This window comes from Pseudophryne corroboree, chromosome 1 (genome assembly GCF_028390025.1).
Source record: "Pseudophryne corroboree isolate aPseCor3 chromosome 1, aPseCor3.hap2, whole genome shotgun sequence".
Taxonomy (NCBI): Eukaryota; Metazoa; Chordata; class Amphibia; order Anura; family Myobatrachidae; genus Pseudophryne; species Pseudophryne corroboree.
In genome coordinates, this window is record NC_086444.1 from 221,146,491 (window position 1) to 221,168,171 (window position 21,681).

General features: G+C 39.2%; 1 protein-coding gene across 4 annotated transcripts in view; it reads right to left on the minus strand.

Annotated features, from left to right (window-relative positions):
- EFNA5 (ephrin A5) overlaps nucleotides 1–21,681 on the minus strand; it is a 486,689-nt gene that overhangs the window by 15,292 nt on the left and 449,716 nt on the right. For 3 of the 4 annotated variants that reach the window (XM_063964086.1, XM_063964087.1, XM_063964085.1), the window contains 2 exons: nucleotides 11,639–11,704; nucleotides 11,152–11,232 (listed from right to left, as the gene is read on the minus strand). In XM_063964086.1, the coding sequence (XP_063820156.1) occupies nucleotides 11,152–11,232; nucleotides 11,639–11,704 (147 nt within the window). The remainder of the gene's footprint in view (nucleotides 1–11,151; nucleotides 11,233–11,638; nucleotides 11,705–21,681) is intronic. The other variant, XM_063964088.1, reaches the window with a different exon arrangement.

Below are 21,681 nucleotides of genomic sequence, written 5' to 3' on the forward strand. Positions count from 1 at the left end.
TGCACTTTTATAATCTGAAGGGTCCCCAGAGATATCACTGTATGGGGCCCAAAGATTTCTGTGCTGGCCCTGAATTTATGGCAACTGCCCTTATTGTAATTTGTCTACTTCAAACATCATCCCTGCCCTCATCTTGTAGAGAGTGGTGTGCAATTTGCTAAAAGCCACAGATTTGTGATTAAAAAAGGAACTTGCTGCCAAAAAATGTTGCAATATACGAGCATTTTCACTGCTGGGATACTGCTGCCCACATTCTGATGGTCAGGATTCTGGCCTATGGGATCCTGTACCCAACACGGTCAAAAGCATGATCTGTATTCAGTCAAACTTTTAACTGTAAGATGTTGGCCTAGAACTGTGTTAAATATAATAATACTACCAAAAAATCTTATTTATATTATTACTAAAAGATTATTGGATACATGGAAAATAATTCTGCCAGATATGTTAAAGATAAATTAAGTAAATTCATGTAGTCATGTTATGTATCCACATGAAATATATGCCACATGGACAGAGGATATAGTCTTCTGAAGTCAGTCAAAAGACTGACACCATAATGTTGATTGTCATAATGTCAACATGGTTAAAATGTCAAGACCCAACATGTTGTCAGCTGAAAATTTTTGATACAAAGTGTTGACAACATAAGTGCTGAACCAATTAAAATGTGGACAACAGAAAGTTAATGTTAGGTTAAAGGGTGGGGTTAGGATTACATTTTAGGGTTTGTCTTAAAATTAGGTGTCAACATTTTGTCAGTGTTAACATTTTGCAAGCTGCCATTGTGGCTGTCAACATTCTAAACATGTCAGCATTTTATAACTGTTGACATTATGGTGTCTAAATAATGAATATTGTGATGGTGGATAAAACATACTGAAATCTTGGATAAAATATGGAGTTAATGTAATATTGGGACACATATATTAATATATTACTCATTGTAATGAAAGGCTAGCTTTTCAATAAGTGTAGTCAGATAGTCAACCAAATAATCAAGCAATTCCCAAGATTCTAATTAGTCATTACTATTTATCATTATATCTATATACTCACTGCTGATGTAACATCATTCATTTAGCCAGAACATATTCTTGTACTATATTACCTAATTATATATCCAACAAGTAAAGTTCCCTCTTGTCTGCAAAATGATTATTTTAGTTTGGGAAGGAACTGGGTACTGTTGTTGACTGCTACTTTATTTATCTTAAATTTATTACAAGACTGTTAGCAAGTGAAATGAGAAGTAAATGAAGTGAGTTGCAATCAGTTTACATTGGTAACATTCATTTTTTTAGCTTAAGTAAAGTATATTATTATACAGTACTAATTTACTGAATTGCACATCTTTATTATTTTCTATGCTAAACATCAACTTTGGGTTAAGTATCTGCAGTATTTATATCAATGTCAACTGTTCTTGCTAAATTTTTGGTCACAAGTAAGAATGTATATATTGTCTAGAGCAGTGGTTTCCAAACTTTTTTGAATCACGGCGCCCTAGAATATCAGAATTTTTTTCACGGCACCCCTAGGCCAAAAATTTCTTATTAAGAAATTTAGAAAGAAATATTATATTAAGTAGATTGCGTTTATATGTCATCCTTAGGGTCAGTTGTGTGGTGAGGGACAAGATTTGCTTCTGTTTGGCCACATATTTTATGACTGGCAGCCACCAGCACTAGAGTGCAGTATAAATAGTTCTAAAGCTTAGAGAAATAAAATGATTTTATGATTTGTTTTGTGGAGTAATATTTAACAATTATTCCCTAGTAAGCCTTAGCTACAGTATACTGTTAGTATATTCCATTTAAAAAAGTAAACAGTAATGTAAGATTTAAAAAAATATAAATAACGCACGCACACACACATTTTATATATATATATATATATATATACAGTATATATTATTAATATATATATATGCAGTGCCTTAACTAGACATTTTAGCGCTGTGTGCAAGAAACAGCATAGCCCCCCCATGCACAAAACAGGGCCAGTGTGCGCACCAAAAATATAGGGGCGTGGCTTCAGGTGGAAGGGGTGTGGTCACAGAGCTTCCTTTAACACATTACGACAGGCAGAGCTCCCTTTTACACATCACAGCAGGTAGAGTCCATTCTACACAGTACGGCAGGAAGAGTCCCCTTTTACACAGAACGGCAGGTAGAGCCTCCTTTTACACAGTACGGCAGGTAGAGTCCCATTTTACACAGTACGGCAGGTAGAGTCCCCTTTTACACAGTACAGCAGATAGAGCCCCCTTTTACACATTAAGCAGGTAGAGTCCATTCTACACAGTACGGCAGGAAGAGTCCCCTTTTACACAGAACGGCAGGTAGAGCCTCCTTTTACACAGTACGGCAGGTAGAGTCCCATTTTACACAGTACGGCAGGTAGAGTCCCCTTTTACACAGTACAGCAGATAGAGCCCCCTTTTACACATTAAGCAGGTAGAGTCCTCCTTTTACACATTACGGCAGGCAGAGTCCCCTTTTTACACATTAGGCAGCAGCATCCAGTGAACAGAGGAGGGTGGCCGGGGAAGGATGCAGAGGAGAAGGGAGGTTGGCACATAAAACAGGGAGGGAGGCCGCAGAGGACTGGTGGCGGCATTTGCAGCAGAGACAGTCTGCCCGCTCCAGCAGGTGATGCAGGCAGTCTCCGTGCTCCACATGCCTGCCCCACATTCTATTCTCATCCAGGTACCAAAGACAGCAGCATGCAGTGAGTGGAGGAGGGAGGCCAGGGGAGGATGCAGAGGAGAAGGGTGGCTGGCACATAAAGCAGGGAGGGGGGCCAGGGGAGGATGCAAGAGAAAGGGAAGGCTGGCACATAAAGTAGGGAGGGAGGATGCAGGAGAGAAGGGAGTCTGGCACATAAATCAGGGAGGGAGGGAGTTGGTACATAGACCCTTTAGGTCATAAATATTTTTTTTTCCATTCTGGTGACTTTAATAGAAAGAATAGTGAATACAGTGCCGTAACTAGGTGTGTGCGAACAGTGCCTTGCCCGCAGTGCATGTGCAGTGAGGGTGCACCATTCGCAATCCACTGAGTGGCCACTGGTGTATATGCCTGCACTGTAGATTGTATGGAGTGCAGGGCACACTGTCTACCCATGCGCTTTGCCCCCGCTCCCTTCTCTCCTGTAACAGGGACACTGTAGATTGTGGGGAGTGCAGGGCACACTGTCTACCCATGCGCTTAGCCCCCGATCCCTTCTCTCCTGTAACAGGGAGTCCAGGTAGCGCTGTTGCACCCTGTCTGGCCGCAGGCAGAGGGAGGGCATCCCCACACCCCCTACTCCTTTGTTACAGGAGAGAAGGGATTGGGGGCAAAGCGCCGGAGTTAGAAAGTGTGCCCTGCGCTCCCTACAATCTACAGTGTCCCTGTTACAGGAGAGAAGGGAGCGGGGGCGAAGCGCATGGGTATATAGTGTGCCCTGCACTCCCTACAATCTACAGTGTCCCTGTTACAGGAGAGAAGGGAGCGGGGGGCGAAGCGCATGGGTAGACAGTGTGCCCTGCGCTCCCTATAATCTACAGTGTCCCTGTTACAGGAGCAAAGAGAGTGGGGGCAAAGGGCACGGGTATACAGTGTGCCCTGCGCTCTCTACAATCTACAGTGCAGACACACACTGGCGGCCACTCGATGGATTGCAAACGGTGCGCCCTCACTGCACATGCGCTGTGGGCAAGGCATTGTTCGCACACACCTAGTTACGGCACTGTATATATACAAAGTTTCAGACCAGTAAGGTCAGAAGAGGGCACTCATCAATTTTAGAAGATAAAAAGTTAGTTTATGAATTCATCAGTATTCAGCTTACAATTCAGTTAGTTGACGTTTCAGCCCCCAGCAGGGGCCTTTGTCAAGACAGGTCCTGGTGACAACCTCACAGCATGAAGACAAGGGATATATTTACAGTGTATACATATTATACATATATATAATTATACAGTGTATCGTTATCGCGCCGTGATGTCATCACGTGATTGCGTCACCATCGATGGATAACCTTGATGGTGTAAAACCATCTGGAATGGATACATAGATGTTTTTACACATTGATGGTCATTCCTGCTTTACAGTAATAATGCAGGTGGACCAGGAGGAGTAGCTTAGTGGGTGTCAGGGGGCGGAGCAAAGCTCCGTGCCCTGACACTTTGAAAAAAAATACCATCTGGCTCTCCCCCATTGATGGTAAAAGTATTTGACATCAGTCATAGACCATCAATGATTTTAAATCATCGATGGTCAATGGCCATCACTAGCTACCCGTAGGCAATGAGCATTCCCCATGGCAATGAGCATGGATCTGAGCATAAAACCCCTGGCAAAAGGAAGACACAGCACATGAAACCCCTGGCAATGCGCATGAAACCCGTGGCAAGGTGCAGGTAAAATAATTAAGAACCCATCTTGGAAGGTGTGACCAAATTCAAAAAAGTAACCACTGAAGGGGTTAACTAGAGATAAAGTGGGGACGGATAAAGAGTGATAAATGACCAGCCGATCATCTTCCTAACTGCAATGTCACAGCCTGTGTTTGAAAAATAAAAGTTAGGAGCTGATTGGTTAGTCATTTATCACTATTTATCTGTCTCCACTTATCCCTTGTTAAGGCTTAATACATTTAGGCCAATGTTTTAAGTGCCACCAAGGACATAGATACTTCTAGGATGAATGGTTATGGTACTCCTAGAGCACCGCAAAATAAAATATCCAATGTTTTTATTGCGCCCTTGGCACAAACATAGAGCAAGGGCTACTGACATGGAGAAGTAGCTGACAATCTTTGTAACTTGCAGCTCCTCCATGTTTGTGATGGGCTGGAAATGTGATGTTTGTCTATGATGTCACAGCCGCTCCCAACCCCCCTGATAAAGTAAGACTCAGTAGCGGTGGATGCAACACCCAAACGTGATATTCACAGTTGTGTAACTATGCTCAAAGAGCTTCCAAATGAAAATTTAAGTTTTAAAAGCAAATAACTTGCAAATTATTTTTGTTTAGAATGTACATTCGGTTGCAAGACATCCCCAAAATGTGCAAAATAAATTTCAATGGCATAACAAAAAGTTAGACTTCACATTTGCATATATCAATACCAGCAATATTTATCATATTTGAGATTGATTTACTGCAGGACTGGCCAAACCAATCCTCGAGATCTACCAACAGTTCATGTTTTCCAGACCACCTAGCTGGTGCACAGGTGTAGTCATTACTAATTAAGATGTGCTGCATTCATTCCTAACTGACAATTCTACAGATCTCCAGGAGGCCTGGAAAACATGAACTGTTGGTAGATCTCGAGTACTGGTTTGGCCAGCCCTGATTTACTGCCTTGTATATACCTTCCCAGGGGCAACTGCGGGATTTGTCAGGGGGGTTTCCTTCTATGTATGCATGTGTGTGTGTGTGTGTGTGTGTGTGTGTGTGTGTGTGTGTGTATATATATATATATATATATATATATACTGTATATATATATATATATATATATACACACAAACATGTTACATAGAACACATACATATGCACACAGAACAAATACACACACATATATAGAATAAATACATATACATAATACACACATGCAGCTTTCATACATTACACACAGATACAACACTGTGTGCCGTGGCTCCCTGGGGTGCCTCGGGACACTTGCAAGGGTGCCCTGGGTTGGCAGTCCAGGACCAATTCAAATTATTAATGGTCAATATAATAGGCAAAACCAGTGCTGGTGGCTGCCAGTTATAAATATGTGGCCAAACAAAAGCAAATCTTGTCCCTCACCACACCACTGACCCTAAGGACGACATATAAACGTGATCTACTTAATGTAATACTGTATTTCTTTCTAAATTTCTCAATAAGAAATTTGTGGCCTAGGGGTGCCGTGAAAAAAATTCTGATATTCTAGGGCGCCGTGATTCAAAAAAGTTTGGAAACCACTGCCTTATAGGATTCTTGGATAAAGTAAAAAAATTTCTTAAAATAAACGGCTTGAATTTATGTCTCCATTTGTGGTAAATTTGAATATAGGAGTCCTATCATATTGGAAACAGATTAAAACTACCTAATCTGGAGAATTACTATATAAACCTTAGCACAGTGATCAGTGGTTGTCAATGGTATAAGCTTTTTGCCATTTATCTTCTGAGGATGAGAATCATCTTTGCCACCAAAATTGTAATATTCAGTCATTTAGAAAATCAACACCCCTGAAGAAGTCGCCACAGACGAAACGCGTTTGATGAAAGTTTTATCATTGGGGGTAATTCAGACCTGATCGTAGCAGCAAATATGTTAGCAGTTGTGCAAAACCATGTGCACTGCAGGGGGGGGCAGATATAACATGTGCAGAAAGAGTTAGATTTGGGTGGTGTGTGTTTAAACTGAAATCTAAATTGCAGTGTAAAAATGAAGCAGCCAGTATTTACCCTGCACAGAAACCAAATAACTTACCCAAATCTAACTCTCTCTGCATTTGTTATATCTGCCCTACCTGCAGTGCACATGGGTTTTCCCAACTGCTAACAAATTTGCTGCTATGGTCAGGTCTGAATTACCCCCATTATCACACAAACTAAAAGTGAACAGGCTTGATAATCCATTATGTTGATATATTTATTGTGCAAAGATATGCTTGTGTAAATTAACATTATGAACACTTGAATATTTGAAAAATGTTTTAATTATGTTTTATTAAAAAAGGTTTTTTTTTTAGAATTTATTGGGTGTGCTTGTATAAAAGGCTATATCAGTTTATCATCTTCATTCTCTTGCAAGAAAAAGTGTATTTACCCTTTAAGGTTATAGTGTGAACACTCATACAATTTAATTAGGGCTCTCCTCAAAAAAACATTATCTACTTAAAGTTTCTAGGCCCATATTGGCAAGGGGCCTCTTTTTTGGAGAAGCACCCAAAACATTAGATATAATTTTAAGCATAATCTTGAAAATTGGTCATATGCAATCATTGTGGTAGTCGTTCACCACGTATATATAATTAGCGCATTAAGGAACTCCTAACATACAGTATATATATATATATATTAGTGATGAGCGGATTCGGTTTTACTCGGTTTTACTCGGTTTTACTCGGTTCTCAAAACAGCATCTTATTGGCTCACGGATGTCACGTGTTTTGGATAGCCAATAAGATGCCGTTTTGAGAACCGAGTAAAACCGAGTAAAACCGAGTAAAACCGAACCTCGCTCATCACTAATATATATTTATTTTGGCAAGTATAGGAAGAACTGTCCGTTAATTAACTTACACAATATGTTGACTAACAGTAAGAAATAGTAGCTAATTGTTTTTTGCGCATTGTTAATTTTCCCTTTTATTTATTCTTCAAAAATAAATGACAGGTAGGCGATGAGTGGTTTATATATAGAAAAATAACAGCTGTACAGTATATGATAACAAGGTGCTGTTTACAGAAATCTCAGCAATCTAATAATAATAATCTGTGCATGCTTGCTTGGAAAAAAATTAACTTTTGTATGCAACATTTTTAGTGAGATATGGTTATTTTATTTAGAAAGTTACATATTTAAAACATTACTTGTATTAGTTGCAGTAAGTTATATTCACAATGAAAATATAGCTAAATGTATGAAGCTGCTGCTTTTGTAAGTCATCACTTTCAGGTGAAAATGTTATACCTGCACTAACGCTGGACTTTACACTTACAGGCAGATTTATTAACATTTTATTTACTAAAATAATATGAAAAATTGTGTTTTCACACCCGTTTTCACATTATTTCAGTATCACTTAAATGTATTAAAGGGCTTTTGGAACAGTTTTCAAACCCTTTAATTAACTTTTTTTGTAGCAAGAAGATCGCATTCAGGGTCGGACTGGCCCAAAGCGGTACAGGGGAAACCTTCGGTGGGCCCCACTACCGGATGGCCCACCTCCTCCTCTATGGAACAGTGTACAGCCTAGAACTTATCATAATGCACAGTCTGGGACCATAGTCCTGTGCAGTATAATGCTACATTTTACTACATAGGACTAAGGAGTATTTCAAGACTCTGTGGAGGCTGGCTACACCCCTATGGGTCCCTGTCAGTACATTCCCCAATGGGTCCTTCTTGCCCCAGTCCGACACTGATTGCATTTCCCATACTTATAATGGAAAATGCAATATGACCAAAAAAAAACAGAGCAAGCTGTACAGGAATGCAGCAATGTGATTGGTGCTCCAGTGAGGGCTGCCAGTCATTTGGGCTCCCTGATGCACCTGTGTCCCCTGGTGCAGTAAAATGATGCTGCAAATGGCAGCTCACTTTACAGCACCGAGGTCACAGAGGTCACATATTATTCTTTATCTATGCATAGCAAAATATTATATAAATATACACCTGAATATACCATATGTTTACATATAATCACAATGGACATACATTTGTGGACTTGAGGGGCCCTGGGAAGTCTGGGGGTTCACCTACCCTACCACCATAGTCAAATCATAATATTTCTGTGAGTTAGAAAGAAGTAAAAGCTCAGAACCCCACAAATAATACCTGCATTAAACTATAAGATTTTATGTGTCGTCGAAGAAATATTTTTGTAATGAGTCTTGCAATGTATTAATGAATTGTAATGTCAACAATTTGGCCACCACATTTGTTCTTACTTATTTTTGACTCTAGTGTATTTGTTTTACTTTTGACTGTAATGTTTTTCTGTGATTCTAAGATAAAAGAAAATTCAGAAAGTAAATTCTATATGCTGTTCTGCAGTGTATTGGTTGCTATAAACTATGTGAGGCACTAGCTGTGTAATTATCTCCAATTTCATATTAGTAATTACAAAAATAGTTTTATAAAAGAATAAGAGATTAGTAGAGTTGTATTAATTTACATTTATTTGGTATGATAGTCAAATTGGATTTATTTAAAGAGGTTAACATTAATGTGTTTTTTACATTGTACAGCTTACTCTATGCCTCATTCTGATTTCCATTTTTCCTTAGCATACATTATTACATATATATCTATTGTTCTTTTCTATTCATATTGCAACATGTCCTTTTTTTGTTGCCTTGTTCAGAAATCAAGTATTTGTAATATCCCATCTAAAAATCCAATGTTTACAACTGGCATAAATACGAAATATTTAAAACTACCAGTATTAGTAAAGTTTGTTTGTCATGATTTGTTTTGCGGCTTTGCAGTGTGACTGAATAATGGAATTTTAAACAGGTAGTGGACCTTCGGTGACTTTAATCTAATTGCCAGATTTTGTTGATTATATTGCTTTCAAGCTTTCTTTTATGTTTGTACACATGAATAAATAGTTTTGGCTGTTTACCTGCCTTTTATTATTATTTTCTCTCAACATCCACAGCCCCCTCCTTACTTCTTTTCTCCACAATCCCCATTTTCTCTCTTCCCCACCTCTCCTTCTCCCTCCCCACACTGTCTCTAACACCAACCACTTACTAACTTCTATGCATTTCTTAAACACAGATGGGAGGGGTCGGAGTTCATACCAAATTATTATATAGCTGATGATAATTGAGCAGTAATATTTATTTTGCCTGGGGAAATATACGAAAGCTGTTCTGTATCTGTAACTGTTGTATCAGAGGGCAATGGAAATAGAGCTTATTGGATTTTTTTTAAGTAGATGTGTTGGTACAGATGACTCTTTGTCATAATTTCCTTCCTTTTGACAATATTTACTGACTACATTGTTTTCACACTTCACACTATTGTTTTTAAATCCATACATGTAGATAATTAGTGGGTACTGTTTATTTTGCCTTGGGATACAGAGCAGCTCAACAAATACAACTGTTGTAACTCAGAGCAATGCAACTATAGAACGATACCTAATTATATAAATGCATGTCTTTAAAAACGAGAAGGATATTAAAATTAATTTATTCTGCAAAATTCGTAGGCTGGTGTAATAATCAACTATCATAGTCTGTTTTGTGTGTTCCAAACTCATTTAAAAAATTTTTTTAAGGCAAGAGTTAAAAATGTGTTGATTTTTCATACTAGCTTATAATTATTTTCTAAAATTATTTATTTTGGGCCCATACTTTTTACACTAGTGTTTTAAACTCTTTTATAATGCATGAAAATGAAGTGAAAATGGTAACCATTGTTACTAAAAAATCTCATACCCACTATCAATGTTAATTGAGCTTTGGGGCGTTACAGTTTTCTTAGTTCTGCCTGCTCCATTCAATATGAAGAATGAAGAAAACAGGTTAAATACTTTGTGGTTAAAGGAGTCACCACTAACAGTAACTATCCTTGTGTTATTTGAGTTTAGGAGGTCACTGGTAGTAACTCCATTGACCTACAAAATACAAGTAACACAACCACTTATCAAACATTTGGCATACAGTTCCACCAGTGCTTGAACTCGGACTGTGAAATGGGCACCTGGCCTTAAATAGTATAAGTGACTTGTAAACTTTTCTGTATCTGGTTTAAAAAAAAGACACATAGAATTTCCACAGTATGAAACGCATTGATGGCTATAAATATGTAAACAATGATGAAGTTTTACATTAAAATCTTTCCTATTGTTTTGCCTAATCAACTCAGGATGTATTTCTTGTCTAAAAGCTTGTACAGTTGGCAACTAAACATGCCAGAAAGTGGTTACTTTAACCCAGAAAGTGTTATGTTGCTAGATTATTAATGTGACACATTACATACATGAACTACTACAGGTTATGGAGGAATATAGAGGGGTGTGTTTTGTCATGCGTTAGTGTAACATAGATCAGTAAACATATGTAATCTAGACATGAAACACATAACTGAAAGAAGACATGTATCCAAACACTTGGAGTCATTAACACAGAGACACATTGTTAAAAAGACTCGATTGTCAAGCAAGACATAAGACATCTATGATACTCATATTGACACATATAGAGTTTATATCTGAAAAAGAAAGACATGTACTACCACTAGCACAAACAAAACACAAAAAGCAACAGAGTGTCTTCCATGCATTGCATAAACAATCTAAAAGAATGGAGTTTTCCATGAAAGCAAAGCACTGACGTCATGCAAGACATGCAAGGCGTGACATACGAAGCACCAAAGAGAAGAACACATTGGTTAAAAGAAATTCTCTAGGCATACTAACCTGCTGGTTCTAAAGAATTTTCTACTTTGTCGTTAACATCGAAAACACGGTCATGAACACCTATAGTTTTCATACAGCTGTCTATAATAAAAATAGAGATAACAGCCAAATATGTTAGTGAGATCTCTTAAATGCCACCACTTTGTTTTGTTTTGTTTTGCTTTTCTTTCTTTTTTTTCACTTATCATGTTGTTTTTTATTACTTTTGTTTAGCTCTATAGGGCATCTCTCCTAATGCCAGATTGTACGTTTTTTTTAAATGAACTATACAAGTACAACATTTGAGAAACAACAAGTTAGCAAGTCGCACAAATGTAATAATGCTCAATGATGAATGATTACAAAATCGAATGCAAAATAAACCACAAATGTTGATAACAAGTACCACACAAGGTTTTACATTAAATACTTGAATGATCTTGTTTGTAGCATACAATAAAACATGCATCTGAAGGCCACCCTTTCAAGGCAAATAAAAGTCACTTACTTGCTGGCCGTACATAGACTCTGAGCTTTAAGCAGGACCTTCTTCCATTGTCTGAGATTGCTGAAGCTGAAGAAAAAAGAAGACACAATGTATTTAACATCGAATATTTCTATACCAGCTCTTACTGTGTTAAGCTTAGGTTGACTGATACAAATTCAATTATGTGGGTGGGATGGCAAGGGCGGTAGGAGGGCAATTACCCACAGGGCCATTCTGCTTGATGGTCAGCACTGAAAGATTAACAAGACTTCTTTCAATACTGTACTTACAGCGTAGCCTTTCATTAGGACAAAGACGCTGCTACAAACTCATCATCTCTTGCTGCCTAAGAGTATCCTGTTATTATAAACCCTAGGAGAGTATAACTGGACTCTGGAAAAAACAATTCTTTACCTGTGTGTTCTCAAAGTACTAGATTAGACTGTGTTTTACATCTAAAGCGTTTTTGATATTCATTAGAGTATATGGTAAAAAAAATAAAAATAATAAAAACTATATTGATTAAAGCAATGTTTTATACAGTATATTGGGGCAGATGTATTAACCTGGAGAATGCATAAGGAAGTGATAAACCAGTGATAAGTGCAAGGTGATAAAAGCACCAGCCAATCAACTCCTAAATGTCAATTTGCATATTGGAGCTGAATGGCTGGTGCGTTTATCACCTTGCATTTATCACTGGTTTATCACTTCCTAATGCCATTCCCCAGGTTAATACATTTTCCCCATTGTTTCTAAACCATATTCTATTTTTATAGGTTACAGGGTCGATACTCCAAATGAATAAAACAAAAGCCTAGTGACGTAAAGGAAATAGAGGAATGGAGTCAGGGATATTATATATAAAAAATTAAAATGTAAAATAATGCATTTAGTACACAACAATCTCACACAAGAAAACTAAATGATGATCTAAAGCCAATAACAATATAGAATAGCAATTTTTTAGCTATAATTATAGATGTTAGGGAAATAAACATGCACTGGGAAAGCCAGTGAATACTTGTGCTACAGAAACAGGTACTGATAGCAGGAAGTATATTGCCATTTTATAGGCCATTCATACACCCTCACCACTAATGCTGTATATACAGTAGGTTTGGAGATGGTACAAAAGAACCTTATAGGGACAGAGTTTAACTTAATATGTATAGCCAAGAACTGTAGCTCCAGGCAGTTGACATCTTGTAGGCTGGGTCATGACCTTTTAGAAGATGTGCTCAAGATTTTACACAGGCCGTACTGATTAGTGTGTACCTATGTATCCTCCTCCTGCACTTTCCTTCTATTATTCTCTTCCTACACACGAAGTCCTGTCACAAACAAGCCCTAAATGTACACAGGGTCCGATATCCTCCACTGCTTACCCCATATTCAGTCCCCTCATGTTTGTCTCATCTGTCTCTGTCTCTGCTCCCTCTCAGTGTAACTGGCACCATTTTTGTATTAGTCTCTTTGTCTCCAACCTCTGGGTCTACCTATCCCCCATGTTAGTTTTTCTATCACCATCTTTGTGTATATGTCTTCCATTGTCTCCCCATCTTAGGTATTTCCCCTCCTTTTTCTTCTCTCTGCTTCCACAACTACAACTCACTTGCACCACACCAACTCTTTCCTCAGCCTCCACTTTTCCCCTTTTTATGCCTTTCTTTCATTCTCCTCTGCTTGATGTGACTGGCAAAATGATTGCTGAAGGCTCAGGCTGTCTATCAGAAATGACATGAGCAAGCAGAAGCACAACCGTATTCACAAACACATAACTAAGTTTAAGGCTGAACTTAAGGATGGTTGGTAAGGACAATTTTTTTTAATGAGTGTGTTTATGGAAAACTTTCGCCTAGGGGTGCTGAGACTCTAGGCTGCTATGAACAAAGAATGTTTGGGAACAACTGGCTTAGAGGAGAAAAGGGACATATCTTATATTATATAATCATTCAGAAGTGCTGTCTCTGAGGATGCTGCATCAGTTCCTTGCTACACCTGTGGCTGGCTGCATGAACCCTGAGATCACACAGATTGGCAGCTGCTGCTACTTCCCTGAGGCCAAGAAATCTCCATTGGTAGATGGAGACCCTGACCTTGGCACTCCCATAAAATGTAGGTGACCCACCTCCCTTCCTATCCCCAAATGGCTGTAGACTGTCAAATGGTTGACATTTGCAGCCGCACTACATCCGATGACGTAGTACCTGTATTGCACTTGTGCAGTACAGGTCCGGCGCATGTGCAAAGTACCAAACATCAGTACTTTGCGCTTTTGACATTAATGCACCTGAATCAGGCCCAGAGAGCTGACAGCCATTATGTGGACTAAACCAATATATTAGTGAATGTCGCCTATCAACTCACTAGGAAACCAAGCCAGCGAATAGGTTTCTACAAAGAACCTACAGTACTGTATATGACATCACTGAATCATAGTTGATCATAGGCTGAACAGATGGATGTACAAAATGTATATAGATTTGCAAAATGTAACTGCAATTCCCTATGTTAAGGAAACAGGGTGATTGTGTTTGTATTTAGTGTTACAAGTAACTGCTTTGAAATACATTTGTCATGTAATGCTTTACTTTCACTTTTCCTCCATATAGTTCTTGTGTTCTAATGTATCAGTTTTTATCTAGAAGTGTCTTTAGAGGTGAGATGACAAAAAAAAATTACTTGCCATAATATAGTAATCAACACTTCCTTTGTGTCAAGTCATTTCACACAGCTTTTTTTCAGCTTGACATACAGTAAGAAACAAAAATACCCCAAAACCAAGTTACTCTACAGGAAAAACAAGTGACTGAGACAAACGTATATTTTTATTTTAAGGCAACTGCTCCACAAACACTTCTAGTGTAAACTGTTTGTACACAGTTTCTGAGAAATTATGTGAACATCTTTTTTCTACATTGTACTGGTATGCAGTAATGCTGTGCTATGAACACCACTACCTGGGGAAATATCGGACCCTGGTACTAGCCCCTGGGGTAGGGCCAGTTACATGTACAGAAATATTGGGGCCCAGTACACACATTATTTTGGGGTCCCCATACATCACTTGATGGTATAGGCTGGTTGCCTATTGGCTTATCTCCCTGGGTCTCTCCAAACCCACCCCAGTGTATTAAACACCATCTCTTCAGTCTCATCCCCCTCTCTGTCTCTCCATCACATGCCTCATTCCCCTCGGTCTCCATCTTGAGCCTAATCCTATTCTCTGGGTTGCAACCCCCCTTCTTTGCTACTGTGTCTCACCCCCCCCCCCCCCACACACACACACACACACACACCCTGTCACTGCTCCTTTCTGGCTGCTGGCATACTACAGCCCCCCCCCCCATATTTCCCTCTGGCTCATCAGCTCCACACCCCCTGCTCTGTCTTTCAAGCTCTAGCACAACCCCCCTTGTCTCTCCAGGCCTGGTATCATGACACCTGCTGCTGAGAGACAGTTTACAAGATCACAGGCAGCAGCAGGAGTCAGACTTGGGGCGTTTGTGACTGGAGAGACCAGACTCCTTCTGGCAGAGGAAGACTAGGCTCATATCCCTACACATACAAACTTAACTTGTCTGTCTTCTGTGGCTCCTCTTCCTGTCAGTGGCACAGTGAGACATGATGATATGTGTGCTACTCAGTAAAAAAATAATAATAATAACTTTATTGCTCTGACCACTAGGGCCAGGCTCTCTCTCCATGTCTCTGCTCTGCTGTATTCACTGCACATAGTGGGCTGGACTTTAAGAGGCCAGGCCCCTGCAAAGTCTTGTACTACTCCACTGTAGTACCTCCAGTCATCAGGCCTGCTTTGGGGGGCAGTGCCATGCTACATTGTGAATGCTGGGGCCTACTGCACCATGGAGGGGGAGTGTCCAAACTATATCGGATAACGGTTATGCTCTCTAGTAGGTTCAGGCCCACAGACAGGACAAGGCATTTGGTTCTTTCATTACACACCCCCCCCCCTCGACTATGTCATGTTCTGTTTTCATAATGGTTCAGAACATTAGTGGGCCATTAGATAGAGAGTACTGAAGGATACCTGTTTAATTTTTGATAATGGAAGCACAACAACTTTAAACCAAAGGTTCTTTCAGATTTAAGTGAAACCCTGGTGAGAGTTATATCAGTTTCACACCATAAGACCTACTGTAGATCAGTAGCTGATTATTTAAGTTTAAAAACTTACAACATCTAACGTTATGTTTTTAACACATATAATAAAATAAATATATAAATGGAATAAAAATAAAAACACAAAAAATAAACACGCAAAATATCAATAAGTTTAAAGGTATATCTGTGGGTGAAGAAAATAAAAAAACAAATGCGGTACATGAAGAGATGCGTGTCAATTGCTCACAAATTCTGCATCAATAATTTTTGGTGCACAATGTGCACAACAGAATCATTAAAAAAATTAAAAGCAAAGGAAAAAAAACCTTTCTTTCTCTAGAGCAGCGCTCCTTAAATCGTGTCTTGTGACACTTTAGTGTATCATGTCAGGGCCATTTTAATCTATGGGCTCACTGGGCAGCTGCTAATGACCCCATGATTCTAGGGACCTTTGAGCAGGGGCATGCTGGGCCAATCAGAGTGTTACATTTATCTACCTGCCTCCCAGTCTGCAGACAGTGATTGGCTACACCAATCAGTGCTGACAGGCATTTGCTGTAAATAAGCATGTGGAGAGACAGCACAGAACCACAGGAGAAGTAATTCAATATTTACTTTTATTATTTTCCTATGAATTAGTGGGTAGGGGCCCCAGCACTTTGTATTATAATATTGTTACAATAGCCCTGTGTCATGCACAATGTCAGCATTGTGACAGAAGAAAAAAAGGCCAAGTTCTGGATCCAGCAAAACAATCGCAACCCTTCTGCAGACGTAATCTGGACAATCATCAGAGCAAGAGGTGGAAAGTGTACTTTCCCACTCTCCTCTGCTACAGGAAGTACTCTGGCCAATCAGCAGAGCAAGTGGAGGGGAGTGTGCTTTCCCACTATCCCCTGCTCCAAGAAATGCTCTGGCCAATCAGCAGAGCAAAAGGTAGAGAGTGTGCTTTCCCGTTCTCCCCTGGTCCAGGGCATGCTCTAGTCCATAGGTTCTCAAACTCGGTCCTCAGGACCCCACACGGTGCATGTTTTGCATGTCTCCTTACAGAATCACAAGGGAAATAATTAGCTCCACCTGCGGACCTTTTAAAATGTGTCAGTGAGTAATTAATACACCTTTGCACCTGCTGGGTTACCTGCAAAACATGCACTGTGTGGGGTCCTGAGGACCGAGTTTGAGAACCTGTGCTCTTGTCAATCAGCAGTGCAAGGTGAGGAGAGTGTGTTTTCCCACTATCCCCTTTTCTCCACTGTATAGTGAGTGGGCTGGATAAAACTAAATCCCAACTGCCCCCTGGCTTCCTGCAGCATCAGAAAGGTGCCAGGATCAGTCAGGCAGCCACAGCGGTACAGATGTTTCAGTGTCATGATGTCTGTCACGGAGAGGAGCCAAGAACAGACAAGCACAAACAGAATACTAAGGTGAAAAGAAAGGTAAGAGTCTTAAGCTTAGAAAACTACAATGGTTAAAGAGAAAGGGAATGGAGGGGGAGGTGCTTTGGTATGTAAAGAACCTCTGGGAGGGTGTGCTTTGGGTACAGAAGGGTTCATTTACATAAATTTTTATTTCTTTAAAATTGTGTTTCATGATGTCTTCATTGTGTCATGGCAGAAAAAAAGGTTCAAAACCACTGAATTAGAAAATGAAAGCAAAAATAGAAACAAGCACATTTTACCCTTTCATACTGTAAATAGGCAAAGTCTGCTGTTCTAGGGTTGCATTGGACGTGAGTTAAATCGATTATATTGATTCACTCTTAAAGTATTATAAAGCACAATAACAAATAAGTACTTAAAGATATGTTTTTGTTTGGAATTAGTGTTCCTAGGATTTATAGAATCTTGTGGCATTCTGGCAAATGTGTCAGAAAACAAATTTGATCAAATTAGGTATAACTAATATAAATACAAAAGCCATCAATTCAAGTATGAATCCACAGGAGTTCTAATGTGAAATAACAATGTTCTAACTTGCATATCACTCCTGCTGTATGTGCCATTGCTAATAAGATTTTGACCTTAAGTTTGATGTCTCTCATTATTTCCTGTGTGCTATGCAGATCAAGAACAAACATGCTTTGTACAGAAGCTAGTATGTGCAGAATTAAATATTATATCCATCTTTAAATATGAATCATTGCTAGAACTCAAGTTCATGCTAAGAGTTTTATAATTATAGTTTTTTTATAAAACAAAAATACAGTTAATATTGATAAATCATTTTATTGTAATTTATTTTTTAAGGGAAACTCAGAGAATTTATGAGACACTATAAATTTTCTGTGGACACCTTAAAATATATAATAACAGTAATAATAATACTAATAATAATACTACTAATAATAATAATAATTATTATTATTATTATTATTATTATTATTATCAACTGTAAACTGCAATTCAGAGAGCTCATCATATTGAAAATCAATTATTATTAAGAATTAGAGAACATATCAAGCTCCTAAGTACTGAATTGTAATGGTTGCTTTCAAAATAAGTATCAGAATTTGAAAGAATATGGTCTTTTAAAAATTATTATTGGATATGTTGATCTTATTTAAAAATTAAAAAAGTATACATATACAGTACATTGAACAAATGCACACTATAATTCATTTTTATGCCCCTTAAAAAAAATTGATTTGCTCATATTCATTTCTGTGACAGACTTATTGGCCAGGTATGCTCCGCTGCTGTGTGTGTGATAGAATTTAACTCAGCTGAGGGTAGCCATCCTCTCTAGGTCCAATATTAAAGGTTGTCTGAGACCCCCAATTTTTCATAACTTTACAATCTGGCCATATCAACCAATGGTGGATTTAGCAAATAAAGAAGCGTGTTAATTGATTTATTACATAGATTAAACTATGATTTAACCAAAATGTGTCCCATTATACTTGGATAGCAGTAAAAGGTGGCTCCAGAGGTGGGGCTGCAGTGCAGTCTATAATTCAAATAGCAGATCCACACTAATTGCTAGTGAGTCCTGGCCAGCAAAATTTGGCAACATTTGGGGTGGCAGTAGGTCTGGCTCAGCTCTGAAGCCGCAACTGATAATATGATTTGCTAAGAAAATAAGGTTAGAAAAAGATCCTGTTGTGCTTCAATAATCAAGCAATAGAAAATAAAAAAGTAGCATTGGAAATATAAAATCTGACATTTATTTTATTTAACATACACCATTATTATAACATTTTAAATACATATCCTGTCAATTGCTATCAAACAGAACATATATCAGCTTTTCTGTAGCTATTGTATAATGTACCATATTTATGACATATATTTCTCAAGGAATCAATCAGTATTGGGTTTGACTAGTTCAAAATGAAATCTGATTTTCTCTTTGTAATATATTTTGAAAAACAAAAATAGTTATGATAGAACACTAATAATACATGACAGTACATAGATAATCTGACATAAAGATAATAAAACATGATGGAATGTCTACAAACACAACAACCAATACATCTTTCTTGTACTTCTTATCATAATTTTCTTTTACTACCCATTACAAGCACAAGACTTTTATTTGATCAAGAATTGTTACGTATAGTTATCGTCCTCTAGAGTATCTGTGAGAGGCTGGAGGAAGATTTAATTCAACAATGTTAACACAGAATAAGTAAAATAAATTATTCAAATAGGTGTGACACAGTGTATGCAAATAAGACATATAGCTAAATGAATTGTAGAAACAGCTAAGCAGAACTATTGCTACAAAAAGACACTGTATATTTGCTATAATATAGTAGAGCAAGTTAGTATTACCCCAACCTCATGCTACACAAAATGGGGTGATAAAGAAAACATGTCAGGGAGATTATTAAACCAAAACTCCATACAGCATCAAGATAGATTAGGTGCCTCACAATGATGTTAGGAATTATTTAAAAGCACTAACATGGATGGTATGGCTAGGCAGGGGCATACAATGGTGGATCTCATGCTCTAGGCACCAAAGCTGGTATAGGGCACCATCTGTGGTGCAGTTTTTGTTAATAGACCGCTGAGGAAGTAGTCCTAGTAGTTCCCAATTAGAATAAGAATATTCCCTGTTGATATGTCATGTTATTGTGAGGATACTGGGTTCAAAATCACTCAGTCATGGTGGTAGATGAAAAACCAACAGTGGTTTATTGAACAGAATGGGTTATAAACAGCTCAGCACACTTCTGTGATCCAATTCGACACGACAATTCCCTCCTGGAACTCCTGACAAAACATTACTTCTTAGCCAGTCTCCTGCCACTCTCTGACCTTCTTTCTCAGATCTCTCTCACCTCCCCTGTTTGCTATTATCAAAACCTTTGTCTTTCCTACAATAAGGCAACACCCCCAGAACAGTTTCAGAGCAAACCTACTTTCACATGCCCAGGCATGTCCCCTAGGCCACAATAGATGTTAACTAAATTAACCTTACTTAATCTGATTGTGTGGCCTGGAATCCATTGTGTGGGGAAGAATGAGGGGGTTGTATGGCCTGACATCTGAGACTGGCTGTATCTACCCAACAGCAAACACACAGGTTATCTGAGCAGTCACATGGGGGGAACATTATTTTACAAACTATAACACAATAACCAATACATTCATATATATACATCGAAAACATAACTGTACCCTTGTAACAATAACATCATAAAATATAATACAATATTGCCTAGTACATAGCCAAATACAAATCAACAATCAGTGTAGTCCATGGGTCAGACCAGGGCTAGGGAAGTAGCTGCGTGTCTTTTACCACATGTGTGACACAACGCGCCTGCTGTGTTGTCACATTTCCTCCCTCTACTTCCAAGCCCGGTGTCCTGGGTGGCTTAAGCTTGCTGAGAGTAATGGTATTCTCCTGTACCCTGGGTATTGGTAGCGAGGGATCTCCTGGGCTTGCTCGGTGCTGGGTCTGGTTCCTGCTGATGGGACAGGCCATCTGCGTTCCCATGATCTCTGCCCTTTTCGTGAGAGATAGAGAAATTGTATAGTTGTAGGGCTAAGCTTCATCTCAGCAGTCGTCCATTGTCTCCGGCAGTGCGCTGTAACCAACTAAGGAGACTGTGGTCTGTTACCACTGAGAACTCGCGCCCGTACACATATGCCTGCAATTTCTTGAGTGCCCAGACTATGGCCAGGCACTCCTTTTCAATAGTGGCATAGGCTATCTCACGGTCCATAAGTTTTCGGGAGAGAAAGGCAACTGGGTGTTCACAACCATCCTCCCCTACTTGGCTCAACACAGCTCCTATTCCACAACCGGAGGCTTCTGTTTGCACAATGAACCGCCGGCGGAAGTCGGGGGCTGCTAACACTGGGGATTGGGACAAAAAGTCCTTCAGCTGGGAAAAAGCCTGCTCACACTCTGGGCTCCAGTCAATTTGTCGGGTGTACTTTTTTGTCATTAGGTCAGTCAGGGGTTTGGCAATGGTGCTGTACTGGGGCACAAATTTACGGTAGTACCCTGCTGTTCCAAGGAAGGCACGTACCTGTTTTTGGTTAGTGGGCCGAGGCCATTTCAGGATGGCCTCAATTTTCGCTGGCTCTGGACGAATATGGCCTCCACCAACCCTATGCCCGAGGTACAACACCTCTGCCATCCCCATCTGACATTTGTCATGTCTGATTGTTAACCCTGCCTTGCTGATCCGAGCCAACACCTGGGCCACATGCTGCAGATGCTCCTCCCATGTCTGACTAAAAATGGCTATGTCATCAAGGTATGCCTGGGCAAAGTCCTGACACCCTGTCAGTAGGTGATCTATGGTACGCTGAAAGGTGGCTGGGGCATTCTTCATCCCAAAGGGCATGGCAGTAAATTCAAAGAGCCCAAATGGGGTGCTGAATGCAGACCTCTCCTGTGCCTCCCTGGTAAGGGGTATCTGCCAGTATCCTTTGCTAATATCCAGAGTGGATACATAGCGTGCCATTCCCAAC